A 17,946-nucleotide genomic window follows, 5' to 3' on the forward strand; every position below is an offset into this window, starting at 1 on the left:
TTTCCTCCCTGGACTTACTCCACTATAAAGACATTCTTGAGCCGACTGGAGGGAGTTGTGCCCATATAAGGAACATGTTACCTGATATCTGGCACAAATCGTGCCTGAGAATAAAATGCCATCAGTCTTTTGCTGTGCAGGGTGTGGCTTTCATATTAACACCACTCTGCCTCCATCCGGGATACAATTCTTTATATTCAATATTTTTTGATTTTTTTGTTTCATTAGATGAGGTCCATTGAACGTGACATAAAGAAAGACTTTTAAACTTGGTGAATGTTTTATCAAATGGCGAAAAAAAGACGTAGCTACAAGAGCAACGGTCATATTTCACATGGTACACACACACACACACACACACACACACACACACACACACACACACACACACACACACACACACACACACACACACACACACACACACACACACACACACACACACACACACACACACACACACACACACACACACACACACACACACACACACACACACACAAGTTCTCTTTGGTCAGATACTGCTAATGAGATGATAAGCAGGATAAGAGGAAACATTCAGTATTTCTTCTTCTCTTATTAAAACGTTTCTTTAAATGTAGAAAACCCCCCAATAATGACTCTTACACTTGGTGAATATTTGATCAAATGGGGGGAACAAGATGTAGTTATTAAATTGTTTTTAAATTCCCAACCTTTTGAGCATACTTTCAAATGAAACATCGTCAATCTTCAATGTAAAAACTTGCATATGTATAAAGGCATAACCAAACTTACATGTTTTCTTTTGACTTTAAGAATCCCAATGAGATTAAAGTGAAAAAAAAAAAAAAGGGGAATGTCAGAAAAATCGTTAAAAAGTAGAAATCTCACAAGCTTTCATATTTCTCATGTGACCCTTTGGTGGGACTGTGCCCTCTTGTTCGAAACAACTGCAACCCAAATGTTTGGAGTTAACTTTCCTTTAACCAGTCTGAATTCAACGTTATCCCACAGAAATATTTGACCATATTTAAAATCTTAGGCTTGGGCGATCTGCCAAATTTGAAGGATATCATGGTTAGAAAGCGGTTCTTAGCAAAATGTCCAAGAGTTATGCAACTCAAATGAAATCACTTTTGGCGCTAATCTCCTTACATATTTCTTGTGGATGGGATGATCCTTGGAGCTGGACAGCTGCATTCTTACACTGACATGCAATACAAAAGGAAACAAGGTAAATGAGGAGGCCATTGGAGCGATTGCTTTAATCAAAAGCACAGGCTTCTGTTTATTGACTGTTGCACGCACATGAACAGGTGAGAGGATATTTACACAGATGTAAACAGTCAGTACCTGCAACACAGAGGAAGAGAACATCACTTATCTCTCTCTCTCACACACACACACAAGTATAGACATCCACATACACACACACACAAGTATAGACATCCACATACACACACAAGTATAGACATCCACATACACACACAAGTATAGACATCCACACACACACAAGTATAGACATCCACACACACACACACACAAGTATAGACATCCACACACACACAAGTATAGACATCCACCCACCCACACACACAAGTATAGACATCCACCCACCCACACACACAAGTATAGACATCCACCCACCCACCCCCACACACACACACACACACACACACACACACACACACACACACACACACACACACACACACACACACACACACACACACACACACACACACACACACACACACACACACACACACACACACACACACACACACACACACACACACACACACACACACACACACACACACACACACACACACACACACAGAGAGAAAGAGAGTTTGCAGTATAAAGATAGGGTGGACTGTCTGAAAACACAAAGCACAGCAGGCCTCTTTGGTCAGCTACTTCAGACAGGATTTCCAACGATAAAAGTCGATCACAAGTCACCATTCAGAGAACAGAGAACAGAGAGACGCTGGCAGAGCAGTACGCAAACACCAACATTTCAGCTTTTGCAGATTTCACATTATTTCACATGTCAGTTGAAGATCAGCGGCACACACTCTGCTTGTATATATGTTCTTCCTTTCAGATGAATGACTCATGCTCTGTAGAAGTCGTGTCCACAGCATCAAACTAACACCTGAATGCTGAATGGATGAGATGAAACAACAGTATAAAATGACTTGTATATATCCTTCTCTGTGGTCACTGCAATGTGGAATGAATTATTTACAAAGAAATATCAATAAACCAACTCAACGTCTACTGATCAAGATTCATTAAACTGATTTCAATGAGCTAATTATTCAACAACCTCTCAGAACATAAAGGAAAATCATATAAAAGCAGCTGTGAGGTAAAACACCAGAGGAAAAACAATAAAACATTCTTCAGGGATGAGTGCAAATCATTCAGCTTTCTTTTTTTCATAATCTCGCTGACACAAAATAATATGAAATAATAGCACGGACAAAAAGTATAAAATGGTAGAAAGAAAAGAGTTTCCTGGATAATGTGGTGTCAATAAGTTGTGAACACTTTCCATTAGGAGTTCCTGCACAGCAGAAGATAACTGTGGAAGGAAAAGCAATATCTTAAAGTCTTCTCTTCCTTCCACCTCTGTATCATCACCAACACACGTCCGACTACCCCTCCCCCATTCCTCATTTCTATCTTATATTACTTTCACTCTTTTAAGAAACCCTTTAATCTTCTCGGGCTTCCATTTTGCAAACACCAACATTTGTTTATTCAGCTCACCAAGACGATAGACCACAAAACGGTAGTGTTAAAATAAGTCAACACGTTCAAACTGTTTTTTGGCTTCAGTTAACATCAACACAGCGTTGCCACGGTGACACCCTATCAACACTTCCTGTAAGACCCACAGTAACAGCTGACCGACAATCATTAACCCCTCGAGATCACAATTGTGTACAGCAGAGAGAAACATCCAGCACATCAACTATTCTTCTCATAATGATGAACTGCCGTAGCGCCAAGCTTAATATCAGAGATACATTGATTAGAATAATAATCAGGAAGACTTTTCCGTCTTCTTCACAGACTTTATGGTCCTCATTAATCTTATCTCTATTGTTTAGTCGATTGACAAAACAATTTTCTTTGATAATAATTACATTTGTTAAGCAAAAATGCCTCACATTCACTGCGTCCAGCTTCTCAAATCTAAACATTTGCTTATTTTTCTTCGTTTTCCATGAGTATAAAGTGAATATCTATGGGTTGTTGATATGAAAAACAAAATCAAGCTTAATCGTATTCACAAAATTCGTTCTTATTGTTGGTAAAAATGACTAACCAATAACAGTTTCCTTAAGAGTCCAGTTCATCTCTATGTTTTTTCAGCTTCTTCTAATCAGAAAATGTTCATCCAAAGTCTTAAATTAATGTACGATTGAAATAGAAAATGTATGCACAGAGTTAAATGTTTATGACAAATGTGACTCGGCTTAAAATACTTAAGCTCTGTTGCAGAAATAATACAAAGGTCGTCTGCGTTCTGTTTTCACAAAATGTCCAAATGTAGGACAGAAATGGCACAAATCGTTCTCTTTTAATTTAGATCAAGGAACAACAGCCCTTCAATCTGCTGTGAGCGACATCAGCTTCTAAAATAAGGTGTAAAGTCCCTCTCTATGTCACAGTCAAAGGTCATTGGGAGAGATCAACAACTTTCACTGCCAGGTTACACTGCATCAGTGGCATCACATTGTTACAGACTATTTACAGGCCAATAGCACAAACTGACAGCCCAAACACTCACTGAGTATATTGCTACCTTATGGACGGAGATGTCTGGATAGTTTTTGTATTTTCTTTTCTTTTTTACAAAGGAAAACTACCGCCCATCCTGAACTGGCTCTGCTTACAAGAGCTGATCATGGGTTGTCAGGCTTAAAACTACAATTCCCAGGCACTTGATTGTAACAAAACTTACAGTAAAGTCATCCACTGGGTCAGCAACATTCAAGGTCAGTCCCAATTCACAGAAAGCCCTCAGCCTCCCATACGAAGAAAAAAAAAAAACAAGCATCCTCAGCATGCATATCAAAGTTATAGTACTCTGGTGATATACTGTACATCCACAAATAAGCTAGTGGTTGGTACTCGCACTTACACACTAACACATGCTGCTAGACCTCTGCAATGCTACAGTAAGGTGACCGACACACCGCTTTAAGCCAAACTAAGATAATTAAATATCAAAAGAAAGTAATTGCAAATAAATAAGTCTATATTACAATTATGGCAGATGCCAGAGAGGTGTGAGAAGAGCAGAGCGAAAATGAGGTAGGGACATTGATTTGTCACTAGAGGAAGTGAGAAAATGAAACAGGGAAGAAAAAGTGTGGTAAGAAGAGGAATGAGGCAGGAGGAAGAGGAGGAGGAGGAGTGTCAGGTACTGGTCTTTGCTCAATGGCTCGGGTAAGTGTGAGGCGGACGGTTTGTCTGGGTCTGCTCTGAGAGCCGGTCTTCACATCCGTAAGCGGTGGTGGGGGTCTGTGAAGGGCGGCTCAGAGTCGTCCATGGGCAGCACCAGGCGCGTGCCCCTCATCACCAGCTCGTGGTCTCCGTACGTCAGCTCTCTGTCCAAGTCCTCCGAGGTAGAAGCGCCCGCAAAGGCTGGAGCTCCACTGGTGTGGGACCCTGACGCGTCCGTGCTGACCGTGATGTCACCGTAGGCCAGGTTGAGGTCACCGTCTGTCAGGATGAGGTCGGAGTCGTCGTCCTTCAACTGGCATTCATTCTGGGGAGAGAGAGAGGGGACGTCAGATACTCACACAAACCAGACATATCGTGCAAGATGCTATTATAGCACTCTGTGAGGTTCACGTCCCGATCGGACCACGACACATAATATGGAGTGAGCTGGTAGCTGGAGAGGTGCCAGTTCATCTCCAAGGCCACTGCCGAGGTGCCCTTGAGCAAGGGACCTAGCCTCGAAACTGCTCCCTTGGCGCCGGGTACCTGGCAGCCTCTCTGCTCTGCCACCTCTCCTATCTGCATGTGGTTGTGTGTGTCCATGTATATCCTCTGTGTTTCTGCATGTATATCCTCCCGTGTGTGTGTAATCACGACAGAGTGGGGAAAGTGTATCTTCTATATTCAGTTTTTTCTTTCATTTTTACTAATAAAAGGTTGCAAATCTGCTTAGTGATTATTCTCGTTCCCTTGTCTGCCCTGATACATGTCTCAACTGAAATGTTTTTGCTTCATGACTCATCAGAGTATCTTTTTGTCTTTGGTTAAAACAGAATAAAACTTCACAAACACAATTCGGCCACAAATAGCTCCCATATGAACCCCTGTCTGACCTCATAGGCCTGAGGGCTGGTGAGGAAGCGGGCGAGGGGTCCGCAGCAGGGGGGCAGCGTGGCCGTGAGGGGGGGGCCGCTGTGAGTCAGGATGGGCTTCACGTAGCTGGAGAGGGGCTTGAGTCAAGGACAAAATACATAGACAACAAGCACTAAAGGAGAGTGGTAAGACACAACAAAGGAAAAATAATATTCCTGTATAGTGTGATTCATAAATGCTGACAGTGTATTAAAAAGGTTAAAGGGCAAAATCATCCAAATGTAAGTAATTGAATTAGGTCTTTTACATTAATGACCTTCATTCCACCCAGTTATTAAAAGTGAGTCATCTGTCCTCCAGTCTGTACATGGTGCTCCCTCTGCTGACTGACGCTGAGAACTACTGATGCATCTTGTAGTACTCTCAGTACTCTCAGTACTCTAAGTCATAATTTATTCTTTATACAAACCAAAGGCTTTGTAGTTTTTGCCGGTTTTTAATAGTGAATAACATTCCTGTTTTTGTTATGCTATTTCATGACTGATTTCCACTGTTTTCTTTTTTACAGACTTTTTGTATTTATAATTTTTTTTTGATTTCCTGTCAAGTGAGACAAGAGACGAAATAAAAGTATGTTTCTTGAATTTAAAGACATTGATGAAAACCAATCATCTGTCTTTGAAGGATACTTGTGGTCAAAGTTGTACCACTTTCTGAAGAGCCAGGCACTTTCTTGTTTGGTGCTTCTTCTCTCTGAGCCGTCAGTGATACTCGACTGTAAAAGCACAGAAAATGTGGTTAAGCTGTATTCCTAAAGTCACATTGAAACAATACGTATTTCAACGGCCACACTTACTGAGTTATCTAGATCAGAGTCCACTCCCACTCTGTGGAAGAACAAACAGGCAGATGTCAGTCAGTTGCAAGTATAAACTGTGAAGCTTGTTTCCCCCGTTTAGCAAGTTCCTGAGAGGAAAGGCTGAGCGAAAATATTGGCGTGCTGTTAAAAAGCTCGAGCATTCACCAGAGCCAAAGGTTAAATAGAATGACATTTAGAGTTGTAGTCCCAGGGAAATGTTAAACATGGGGGTCAGGAAGTCTGGACAAAAGAAGAATTAGAACATTTCTCTGATGTTATCTGAAATACCCTGACACATTAAACCTCTCCAATGTTCAAAAATACTAGCTGCGAATCCAGTTTGACCCAGGAATAATAATAATAATAATAAACGTTATTTGCATGGCACTTTTCATGCACAGAGCAGCTCAAATTGCTTTGCAGAACAAAAGGAAAACCTAACAACAATATTAAAATAAATACAGAACAAGATAAAACATCAACAGTGAGCCGAATGAAATGCCCTTGAATAAAGCTGACAAGAAATTAAAATAGATTTTTTTTTTTTTTTAAAGCAAAACGGAAAAAATACATTAAAACATGGACAATGATACCAGTGAGAATTGAAAGTTAAACCAAATCAAAAGCCATATTAAAAAGATGGGATGTCAATTGACTTTTAAACATTTCAAAAGGAGTTTGCTGTTCTAAGATCCACGGCTGGTGGGTTCTACAGGTGAAGAGGAGACATACCGTATGTGCTGGCAGGACAGCATCTGGGTGGTGCCCCCTCCACAAACCCAAACAGTGAAGAAGACCACCAGCAGAGTGGTGGTGAACATCATCTGACGGGCGTATGTGGCTGTGTCCCTGATGGACAGAGCGAAGGTCATCGCGCCTCGAAGTCCTGAAGGGCACAAACAAGGAAGTAAATCAAATCAAGTTACAACTGTTTCAAACCCTGGTTGGTTATCTTTCACTAATCCACAGTGAGCTGCAAGAAACTAGGGAAGGTTTTAGAATTCTAAAAGCCTCAAAAAGGTCTCATTTTCACCCAAATGTTTTTACCCTTATGAACATGTCCTCTCCAATCTGTAAACCACTAACCTGCGAACATCATCATGTGCTGGAAGTTGGATCTGATCTTGTTGCGTCGGCCCAGATTCAGAAGCAGCGACAGAGGGTAGATGTTTGCAGCTCTTCCAATGAACACAGCCACCTGGTTGAGAATGAGGTTAAGGAAAGGAGGACAACACAGAGAGCTGAAGTCTCCTCACTCTTTGCCAAACACATTTACTGCTTCTTCAAATCAATTACCACTTGGTGGTTGACGGCAATACCGTGGGAACACTCTTCCTCTGCAACTTAAAAGTGCTGAAATGAGTGTCAGGTCCAGATTCCTGCACTGATACTTCCATCTTAGTTACATGGTGTGATACGTCAGGCTTTGGGAGCACCAAGTTATGCAAAAGATACAAAAGCTCCCACGATGAACATGGGATTGAAGACGTGGCTCTGGAAGGTGAAGAGGGCCAGGCCCATGTAGGAGAAAATGAAGTTCTCTGCCAGGAAATTCAGCAGCTCAAACAGCTGCAACACAGAAAAACAACATCGACTGATTGAGATAAAAGCAACCAAATGACATTCAGAAACACAGGGGAAGAGATTCAAAATACACCTGGCTTCCTTTGCTTTGACCGCAGTGGAGCTTACAATTTCAGTGCACGTACTAATGCAGTTATTTGGTATCATTATACTTGTAAAGAAGTCACCTTAACACTTAGAATAACACTGTTGAGAGAAATGAGAAAAAAGGTTTTTTAGGTTAGATGGAAATGTACATACACATTTTGAGGGTAACCAGGAATATGGAGAAGAATAAATTATATAATATAAAATGTCTCTTTTTTAATCTATCAAATCAATAGATCAATCAACAGGTGAATTGAAACGAATACATCAGAAAGTACATAAGTGCAGCAAACCTATGATTATTGTACAAAGTTAAAGTGTGTAAATGTACAAACGTCTGATACTTTTGTAAAAAGAAGCCATTTATAATTCTTTGTACTCCTCTCAAAATAAACACAAACATGGAGGAACCATAGAAACAGATGGAGCAGTGGTGTCTGACCTGTTTGGTTCTGTCCTGGGAGTCAGGAGACAGGTTGTTGAAGGTGTAGTGAGCCTGAGTGATGCCACAGAACAACACCGCGACCACACCTGCAACACACCAGAGACACAGAAGATTATTACTTACACACAAACATCAACGACATTCCTGTTTGCATCTCTGTATGTAAATGACTGGATGTTGTATACTTTGCAATACTGAGTACCATATTACTTTATTTTAGATTTGATTGATGTATATATATGTTGCCCCTTATTTGAACTTGCACAGTTGTTATGTCTTAGTCTGTCATTTTGCCTTTACTTTTGCAAATGTCCTTGTTTTTAAAATACATATTTAATGAGCATATTCAGAGGGATACTGCATTCCAAGATGTTCATTGCCAAAAAGGGTTAACTGAAATCGTTCTGCAGATGAACGATAACAACAGAACTTGAAAAGTGAAGTTACAACACTTTGATGATATTGAACGCAAATATTTAAATTTAGATTTTTAAATTTGAACGTAGCTGCAGCAGGTCGTGCAACTACATTTATAAACCAGGTTTGTATCATTTCTCAATCTTTTTTATCTGATCCTTTTTTATAGAATGGCAACCCTGTGTTATCAAACAGTCAGGTGTGTGTGAGTGTGAGAGTGTGAGAGTGTGAGTGTGAGTGTGAGTGTGAGTGTGAGTGTGAGTGTGTGTGTGTGTGTGTGTGTGTGTGTGTGTGTGTGTGTGTGTGTGTGTGTGTGTGTGTGTGTGTGTGTGTGTGTGTGTGTGTGTGTGTGTGTACCTGTGAAGCCACAGGCCTCAGCGAGCAGGAACGTGCTCCAGGACATGAGGAAGAAGAGAGCCGTCTCCAACAGCGGGAAATCCCTCAGTTTAGTGAACTTAGTGACGTACGGACAAGAAGTCAAGGAGTTTAACAAAGACACTGCAAAATCAATTCATGTTAAAGCATCTACGAAAAGTGTTGGGAGACAGCTATGTTTAAAAGATGAATGAATGAATAATTAAATGAGAGAAAAGATATGAGAGCAGTGACGACTCCGGTGGCCACTCCGAGTGCGAAGGAGCCGCTGAAAACCCCGATGAACATCCCGAAAGACTTCAGCAGCGCCATGACCTCGAACGTGTGGCTGTTGTCCCCTTGTGGCTGGTACGCTACTATAGACCTGATCCAAAGAACAGTTAGAGAGAGTCAATCATGAACAAACTTGAACAAAACTCACTTCACAGCTTATCAAACTAAAGTAAAGGACTGCATTCACAAAAAGCAGAAGGCTTGAACAACATGATGTAACTTCCTAACCGGGTCTGTAAATAGCAAACTCCTCGCCTAAAGTAGGTCCCTCTTATTTTTAAGAATATATTTGATGCTTTTCTATTTCTTTATTAGATACAGCTGAAGATCAACATGAGAGGGTGAGAGAAAGGCAGCAGAATGCAGGTCTGCAGTAAAGACTCAGGCTTAGAGCAAGGGCAGCAGAGCAGTCACATCAAACACAGCACACTTCTTCTGATAAAGATAAAAGCAATATAGAAGTCAGAGTGTTGGATCGAATGTGACTCGGTGTTAATAATCAACTTAGAAAGTGGCATGCTTCAAAGTTACTGAGTGAAATTGCAGTGTTAAACGGTAAAGATATGTCATCTATTCTTTGGACTGCCTGTCGTGCAGGTAAGTTGATGCTAGGGTCAAGATATTTTGCTAAGGTAGCTTTCTATGGGTGGCTTCACTTTGTACCTACAATACACTGAGAACATTATCTGTATTGCTCTGATTATTGCTTTGGTACTTGTTGATTCTGACTGGTGGTTCATATAAAGTGAAGTGGGAGCATGACAGAGTATAAGGATCGATGTGGGGTTTGTCTTTAAAATAACTCAATTAAATTGTCAATGCCTTTAAAGCCAATATGCATCCACTATTTCCCAAAGATCTTGTGCCGGGTTGGAACAATAGATGATGAAACTTAATAAACGCTCTGGTCTTACTAAACGTTATTTTAACAACCAACCACAACAAGAAGAGAGGGGCCGTGTTTTTTTTTGCCAAACATTCAACATCATTACTTTTCTTTCTACGAGGTTAACAACCATGTTTTCTCCGGAGAGAAAGACTACAGAGCTACTTGTTCGGGTTTATGAAAATGTCTTTATAACACTTCCAATGTTTGAAAGGCTGCTCATTGACATATCTGTGTTGTAGCTACAGTGAACTGCACGGTATTAAAGATTAAATGTGTAATCCATCGACTTGATGTCAGGTGGTAGTCAACACTGAACCATCATCCAACCAAATGAACAAAAGACATATTTAAAGATCAAACCTGGGTCGAATATCTTTAAGCTGGGATGAGAAGGATTTTATCGCAGCAAAATAACTCAAAATTCAGCACGAAAGTTATTCAAAAAAGTGAAACAAATTTTCTGCTGAGGTACTTTTGCGATAAAATGCTTTGAAAGGGATATATATTTATTTATGCAGTCTACATCCACAGCCCCCACACTCGCAAAACAAATCACCAGGCATTTTGTCTACAAGCATTCCTGGCACCTGCCTTCTCTCTGGCTTTTGTATATAGGCCTACAGTATCTCCAAAAAAATCATAGGAATATGAATGTGCTGACTCAAACACCACAAAACCATTTACAAGAAACCCCAAAACTATGAATAAATGCATCTCTGGTTGAATAAGCCAGAGTTGAGAAAACAAATGGCTGGTGATTTTTCATGTTTGTCCCGAGGCACCGCAAAGGCCCACAATGCCATGCTCCACTTAGTGCACCCGCTCAGTGGGCCGGGCTGAGTCTCGCTGCGGGGACCGGCCCCTCCACTGCGCCTGATATTTATAATTCTGTGGAGTCCAACGTAGAGGAGGAGATCAAAATGATGTTGGACCACCTTGTGTTAAGCATAGCGTTAATGAGAAAATGATATTATATAGGTAATTTCAAAGGTCACTGGGGATCCATACAAAGGCATGACTTGAACATTTCTCTCATTGGAGCAGCTGTGTGTGCGTTGAAGTTGGACAGGGTTACATGCAGACTCATGGTTCGAGAGTGATGTGATTTCAAAACAACTCACGAGGACAGAACCACGGCAACCGCATCGTTCAGCACGCTCTCTCCGAACAGCAGAGCGTAGAGGTCCACGTCGACCTGCAGCTCGTTGAAGATAGCCAGGACCGTCACTGTGAACAAAAAGAACACACTCAATCCCTCTGGTCTTCTGCATGCTAGAGTCATGTCAAGAATTGTGTCGATCACATACATATATTAACACTGTAAAAGTCCATGTCAGTGCCCAACATTCAGTTCTAATTCAATTTTTAACAACAAATCAAAACGTGCACTGACAGACTTTAAACTGCAAATTAGGAAAATAAAATGAAGGAAATAAAAAGGCAAAAATGTTTTTCTAAGTTTTTATAACACCTGTTTGTGTTTTCTGAGCTTTTTCCTTTGCCAGTTTAAAACACTTTTTACCAGCTGTGGATCACATCTCCATCCTCCCTTTGCATTGTGGGTAAAATAGTGTCTATCAAAGCAAAATCCAAGAACTGGGCAGCTGTAAAAGACATGATGCCGATTGTTCCAGTCTGAATATATTGTATACAACTTTGACAATTTTTGTTGTTGTACTTTTTTGTTTTGCTTTGCTTTTCCATAACAGAACGACAAACAATTGAAATGTATGATGAGTTGCTTGTGTCTTCGACTATTTGTGAAAACCTTTACTACATGTTTGGAGCAATTCAAGACATAAAAGTGACTCCAGGTTATAATGAGTGTAACTTGTAAGCAAATTCAAACTTTGAGGACTAAGAATAAGCATACGCACCGGGGTCTGTGGCTGAGAGAATGGCTCCGAAGAAAAGACAATCGGTGAAGAAGAAGTCTCCAGCCAGCTGTCCCACCTGCTTCATCAGCAACACACAGCCATACATCAGCAGCCTGACGGAGGGACAGCAGGTGGTTCAGCAAATCATCACAAACAACACTGGCTTTATTGGCGTTAAAGACTGGCAATTTAGAGACATATGTGGGAAATCAGAATGATGGATGTCTCTTTTAGGTTTTGCAAATGAACAATCTTACCCAATAATAAAACAGGAAAGAACTGTTCCCAGGAAGGCGTAGGCCAGGATGGATCCCATATTAAGGAAAAAGTGTCTCTGAAAGAAAATGAAAACAAGTTCAACTTCATGAGGAGAGGACAGTATGCCATTAGGAATCAAATGTGGTCAAAGTATTTTACCCATTGAGTTCATATGCAATAGTGGAGAGTAGCTTAAATACTACTGTACCCTTTTCAAGCTGTAGCCAGCATGGAAGATGATCGGAGGTAGGAGGATATTGAAGAACACTTCAGGGTCAAAGGTCACCTGAGTCACATAAAAAAACCACAGTATCACATTATAGTTGTTATAATTCAAATTGACCAATAAAAGAGACTACTTCTTTAATCGATACTATTTGGCTGATGCATTTTGGATCATTTAAATAAGTGAATTAATCATAAACGGCACATCTGGGACGTCATGAAGTAGCCTCCAGGACACATTTGTTGTTTTTGGGGTATGATGTTCTTCAAAAGTAGGGCACCTAATGATCCCAGTCCTCAGAGATGCACACTGAACCACAACATGCTAATCATGGCTCCAAAGAATCAAAGTGATCCTTAAGCAAAGTCATTCATTAGAATGTGTTACGTTCTTGTGAACAATACAGTAAGCACTTTACAGGTTGTGTGGTAAAACATCTAATGTCAACCAATCAAATATTTCAAACTCAATTGATGGAGCGCACCTTCCTCAGCATCTCATTATCTTGTATGTCGTTGACCTCGTTGGCACCAATCTCTCCTTTCAGAGTGTACTCGTAGAATTTGCCACTGACGTTGACCAGCAGGGTGGCGGGGCTGGCATTAACGTGGCAGCTCATCGTGACGTTGCTAATGTCCCGAGGAACATGGATACCATAGCGCAACACCGCGCCAACAAGTACACCTGGTGGGGAAAAAGAGGGAGAACGAAGGGGGAAAGTTCATTTATGTAAGCTCTATGTGCTACCAAGTCCAACAAGGGAAATGTACAAGGAGAAGTTGATAGAGAAGTGGACATATTGTGTTCATGATTCTTGGACTGCCTGGTTTCAGGGAGGCATCAAACGTAAAGCAAGATGACTTTGTGGTAACCAATTGAAAAAAAGGCAACTTCCTCAAAAAGCCAAAAATGAAGCTCAGCGCAAGTTCAGGCAGGAAGACCTATCACTTTGTATTGCGCGTCATGGCAATACTCGCTCCCTTCACTAAATGATAGGGAGCGCCACTCCTCAGCTAACCTATCACTTCCCTCCGTTCACAAGCCTAATCATCGCACCTGTTAATCCCTCTATATATGCTCTCCCCTTTTCCATCAGCTGTCTTCCAGGTGTCAACGCGCAACCCTGCTCCACCCCTTCGCCTCCTGCTTCCAACTCAGGGCCAAGCCCAACCTTCTCCCTTCCAACCGGACCTAACCACTTATCACCACCACCAGTGTCTAGACCCGGGGGGGTTCATCGGAAACGGTTCTTCCCTTCCCGAATGACATCCTACAAAACCTGGGCCTAATCGCCAAACACCATTTCATTCACTTGTTATAAACTGTCATCATTATGTTTCATTTATATAATGTGACCCGATAATAAACATGTATTCCATACATCACGTCTCTCCTGATTGAACTCAATGATGGCATAAATTGAGTGTAGAAATGACATGTAACAAATGAATTTGAGAATGAAATGCCCTTTCAGATATGAGCTGGGAAAACAAGGCCCTCGTATATCCAAAAATGCAAAGCAAAGCACAGCCACACAGGTATCGTGCTGTGGTTTTAAACTGATTATTGACTTTAACTCTGAAGAATGTTGAGTGAAGCTGTGTGACAACAAACACAAATGCTTATCAAAATAAGAATGTCGCCACCTGACAAAACTAACATATAATAGAGTACAACATGTCAAGCTCTGTTTGAACATGTCCACACTTTTTAAGAATATGTTGGCCTTTTTAGAACCAGACATTTTGACTTCTCAAGCAGGCAGAGATTACCCTGTTGTGGATGGCTCTGTGCCATTTAAGTTCTCCAGTGTGCCAAGCCAGTGAGCCAGCAAGGCAACAATCCTGGAACTGACACACAGTTGTGATTGACTTGTTGTGACGTTGTTGTGGTTGCTGTTGTTTTAAAGGGTTATTGTTTAATAGTTTGTACTGCACAATATATCATTTGTTATCTTTGTTTTGTGTATTTTCCTACTATGTCCAAATGTCTGCTGTGAAAAAAACAGGCTATACAAGCAAAAACATATTTGCAAGTTAAACATAATTCTACAACAGCATGACCAACTTCTCATCCATTCATAAAGTTATTTACTTTAGATTAAATAATGTTGTCAACAACCTAGAGATGCCAGTGAGTGTTGTTTGTCCAACCAGGGGTTTTTTGAGTAAAGGAGGAAACAGTCAGTCACACATTGTGCAGCCTGCCAGACATGATGTGTGTTTCGAGCTCTTTTACTAGACACCACAGTTTAGAGAAGTGACATTTTGGGACTACTTTTCAATGCAACGGGTGGCAAACAAAACACAACAGCTGCCTGGATGTAATTTTCAAGATCAAGCAGGTTGATGTTTATACTGCCGTAAAAAAAAGCGTGTTACTTTATAGCATCTATCTGGAACCATTATACTGCTATACCCAATTAGGTATAGAACAGGCCACCTAATATCTCTATAAGGCCCATTATCGGAAATTAGTTATTTTCCTCACATGCCACTTTTGCATGTCTCTGAACGCTTTTCAATGTTATAGTCTGTGGTGTTAATCTATGTAGAACGCTTTAGAAGTGTTTCTAATACACAGTTTGTTCATCCCATTGAACTTGAAGTAATGTCTAGTGCAGGGGTCGGCAACCTTTTTGACATGAAGTGCCATTTAAAAAAAAAAAAATTATCAGCGTGCCAACGATCGAGAATTATCAACGTGGGGGGGGGGGGGGTTGAGGAGCTTGACGCTCGTCAACTATCAGCAGGAGGGCGGGGGAGCCTCGCTGCGTTTCTTTAAGAGAGAGAGAGAGGGGTGTGGCTTGTGCATGTGTGTGTGTGGATGGTACAGCCACAGTGAGGGAACGTGTGTATGTTTCTGGAAGTGAAACGAGGAAGCAGAAAAACAGGGTGTATTTTGTGAAACAGAAGAACAGCTAAATAAATGCAACGGCCTCCCAAGAAGAGCTCGCCTCTCTCCAGGCATTTAAGCTAAAGTGGGTTATTGAACCTGAAGCTTGTTGCTTATGCCCTCCTCGACTACGGTCTGGGAGCCGACAGGAAAGTTCAACACACAGATGGCCAGTCCGCCTCTTTGTAGCATATTATATCGATGAGAAATGAGCTGATCGCCACTGGGCGTTCAACTAAATACACAGCCACGCAAAAACTGCGGCATTTGTACAGCTCCTTATTGGTACTGCAATTAGAGAAGTACGGAGGAAAGCGGCAGAAAGTCACCTGGAGATAAAGAGAGCGGGGGCTGCGTTGCGTGCATGGCTTCCTTCTGCAGGTAACGGGGAGACGCGCTCTGGCGGCGGTCTCGTTCAGGATCCGAAAATACAATTTAAATATTTTGCACACTTATTCCACTTATTCCTAGTGTGCCACTGGTTACGGTGCCGCGTGCCAATGCTGGCACGCGTGCCAGGGGTTTCCGACTCCTGGTCTAGTGTGATGTAAAAACAAAACGGCAATATTACAAGTATTCCCTGAAAATATGTCAGATTTTCTGGGATATTTGAGTTACTATTTTATTTTGTTGTTATCAAGATTGGGTATACAGATCTTAATATATGATACTATCACCATACTACTCAAGGTAATACTACAAGATGTCTGCAGGTTATTGTAACAGTGTTTTACATTTGGCAGGAAAATAGTTATACAAATTGGTTTGACATTGTCCTTTAGGAGGAAAGATTTCTTCATCTGTTGTGATTTTTGATTGATTTTTTTTTTTGCAGTGTGTAGTTTGCCTTATGTTGTTATTTCCTTCAGTCTCTTGTTATTTCCTAAATATACCAACATGCGCCACAGCTTCATATCTTATTTCCGGGGATTGTAGAGCAGATCTAGTTATTGAAATGCAACCATTCACAACATCCTCATCATGATCGTTCTCATGACGTCTCTCGGTCACGGTGGAGCATCTCACCGTAAATCATGGCCAGTCCAGTTTCATGCAGAAACCTGAAGCGCCTGTGCTTGAACAGCCAGATGGTGAGGATGGTGAGGGTGAGGAGCATGATGAAGATGAGCAGGTCCGCGGTGTCCTGCCTGTGGCTCTCCTCAGCCCTTTTCTCTGTGACGATGTTCTCCATGGCACTGTCCTCCTCCAGAGAAGATGCTGCTCGGCAAACACAGATGCTCACAGACACAGTGACTAGCATGAGAAGCCACAGCGTCCTCGTTGCCCTCCAGGCGCTGCTGACAGTGAATTTAAACACCATGACGGCTTTTTTTGCAGTCAAATGCTGCAGTGTCGTCGTGGATAAAAGCAAACTTTGTCCTAATGTGCTTCACGAACTGGGGGGAGAAGAGAGCAGAAAGACGACAGCAACAGAGCAGTCGATTCCGGCCCGGAAGTGAAAACTACTTTTTTCCAGAAAGTGTTCAATGTTTTTTCCGATGTAAAAGCACCATGTCATGATGTCGCTTGTTAAAATAAACAGTTGAACATAATTATCAGCGTATGTGCAATTTATCCAACTTGTGAATGAACAACGTCATCTATTTGGCCTTTTTTAAATTGGTTGTTTCCATATCTGGTGTTACTTGTTCTAACTGAGGACTCTTATTATGAAATCTACTGTTTTCATTATTTTTTACAGGAAGTAAAAAATAAATAGCTATTATTAACTAGTTCTCTTATTTGATCAACGTGGCACTAATATGTGCAACATTAAATATGTGTTGTTTAATACAACATATGTTGTCAAAAATCGATAAAATACACATCTTTTTATCCAGGGCGTTATTTATTACTACCACATAGGACAACCTATGAATACGTCTAACATCATGAAAACAGATAACCGTAATATTAAAAAAATTCTAAACACAATATATTTTAGTATGATATTTTCCCTAATATGTTGTTATCCATGTATTTTCCCCCCGAAACAGATCTGTCTAACAAGTCTCGCGATACAGAAAACCAGACGAGACTAAATGTGACGTTCGGAATTATCGGAAATTACACATAAGCTAGCTAAACTAGCATTGTTTTTTCTGTCCAGTAGAAAATGCGATTAATTTAATTTGATTGAAGAAATGCAATGAAGTGTATACTGGATAGTTAGTTTGCAAGTCAAATACAATACCAACAAAAAACCATGCTGTTAAACAACGTAGTGCTCTAACATGTGTCACATTAGTACTCTACAACAAAATGATAACATCTATCATATTCTTTGTGGTTATTTAACAGAGATATACTGGAAGGTATGAAGTGTCTCTGAGAAAGGGCAATACCGTTTATCTTCTTTTTTGGTCGGGTACTGGAAAGTGTGCTGATAGATGTTAGAAATTTTGGAAATGTCCGAGGAGTACCTGAATGTAGCACTAG

At 40.9% G+C, this 17,946-nt stretch overlaps 1 protein-coding gene across 1 annotated transcript; it reads right to left on the reverse strand.

Annotated features, from left to right (window-relative positions):
- Positions 1–1,608: 1,608 nt before the first annotated feature.
- On the reverse strand, positions 1,609–17,035 carry slc9a6a (solute carrier family 9 member A6a). The gene is made up of 16 exons (XM_079667878.1): positions 16,534–17,035; positions 13,097–13,296; positions 12,595–12,672; positions 12,386–12,462; positions 12,129–12,241; positions 11,373–11,478; positions 9,312–9,453; positions 9,072–9,177; positions 8,295–8,383; positions 7,637–7,750; positions 7,268–7,379; positions 6,914–7,067; positions 6,179–6,209; positions 6,012–6,097; positions 5,343–5,448; positions 1,609–4,774 (listed from the first exon to the last, which is right to left on the reverse strand). The coding sequence occupies exons 1-16, from the start codon at positions 16,826–16,828 to the stop codon at positions 4,502–4,504; spliced, it is 2,082 nt and encodes a 693-aa protein (XP_079524004.1). The 5' UTR covers positions 16,829–17,035; the 3' UTR covers positions 1,609–4,501.
- Between the last annotated feature and the right edge of the window lie 911 nt (positions 17,036–17,946).

This window comes from Notothenia rossii (assembly GCF_949606895.1).
Source record: "Notothenia rossii genome assembly, chromosome: 3".
Classification (NCBI taxonomy): domain Eukaryota; kingdom Metazoa; phylum Chordata; class Actinopteri; order Perciformes; family Nototheniidae; genus Notothenia; species Notothenia rossii.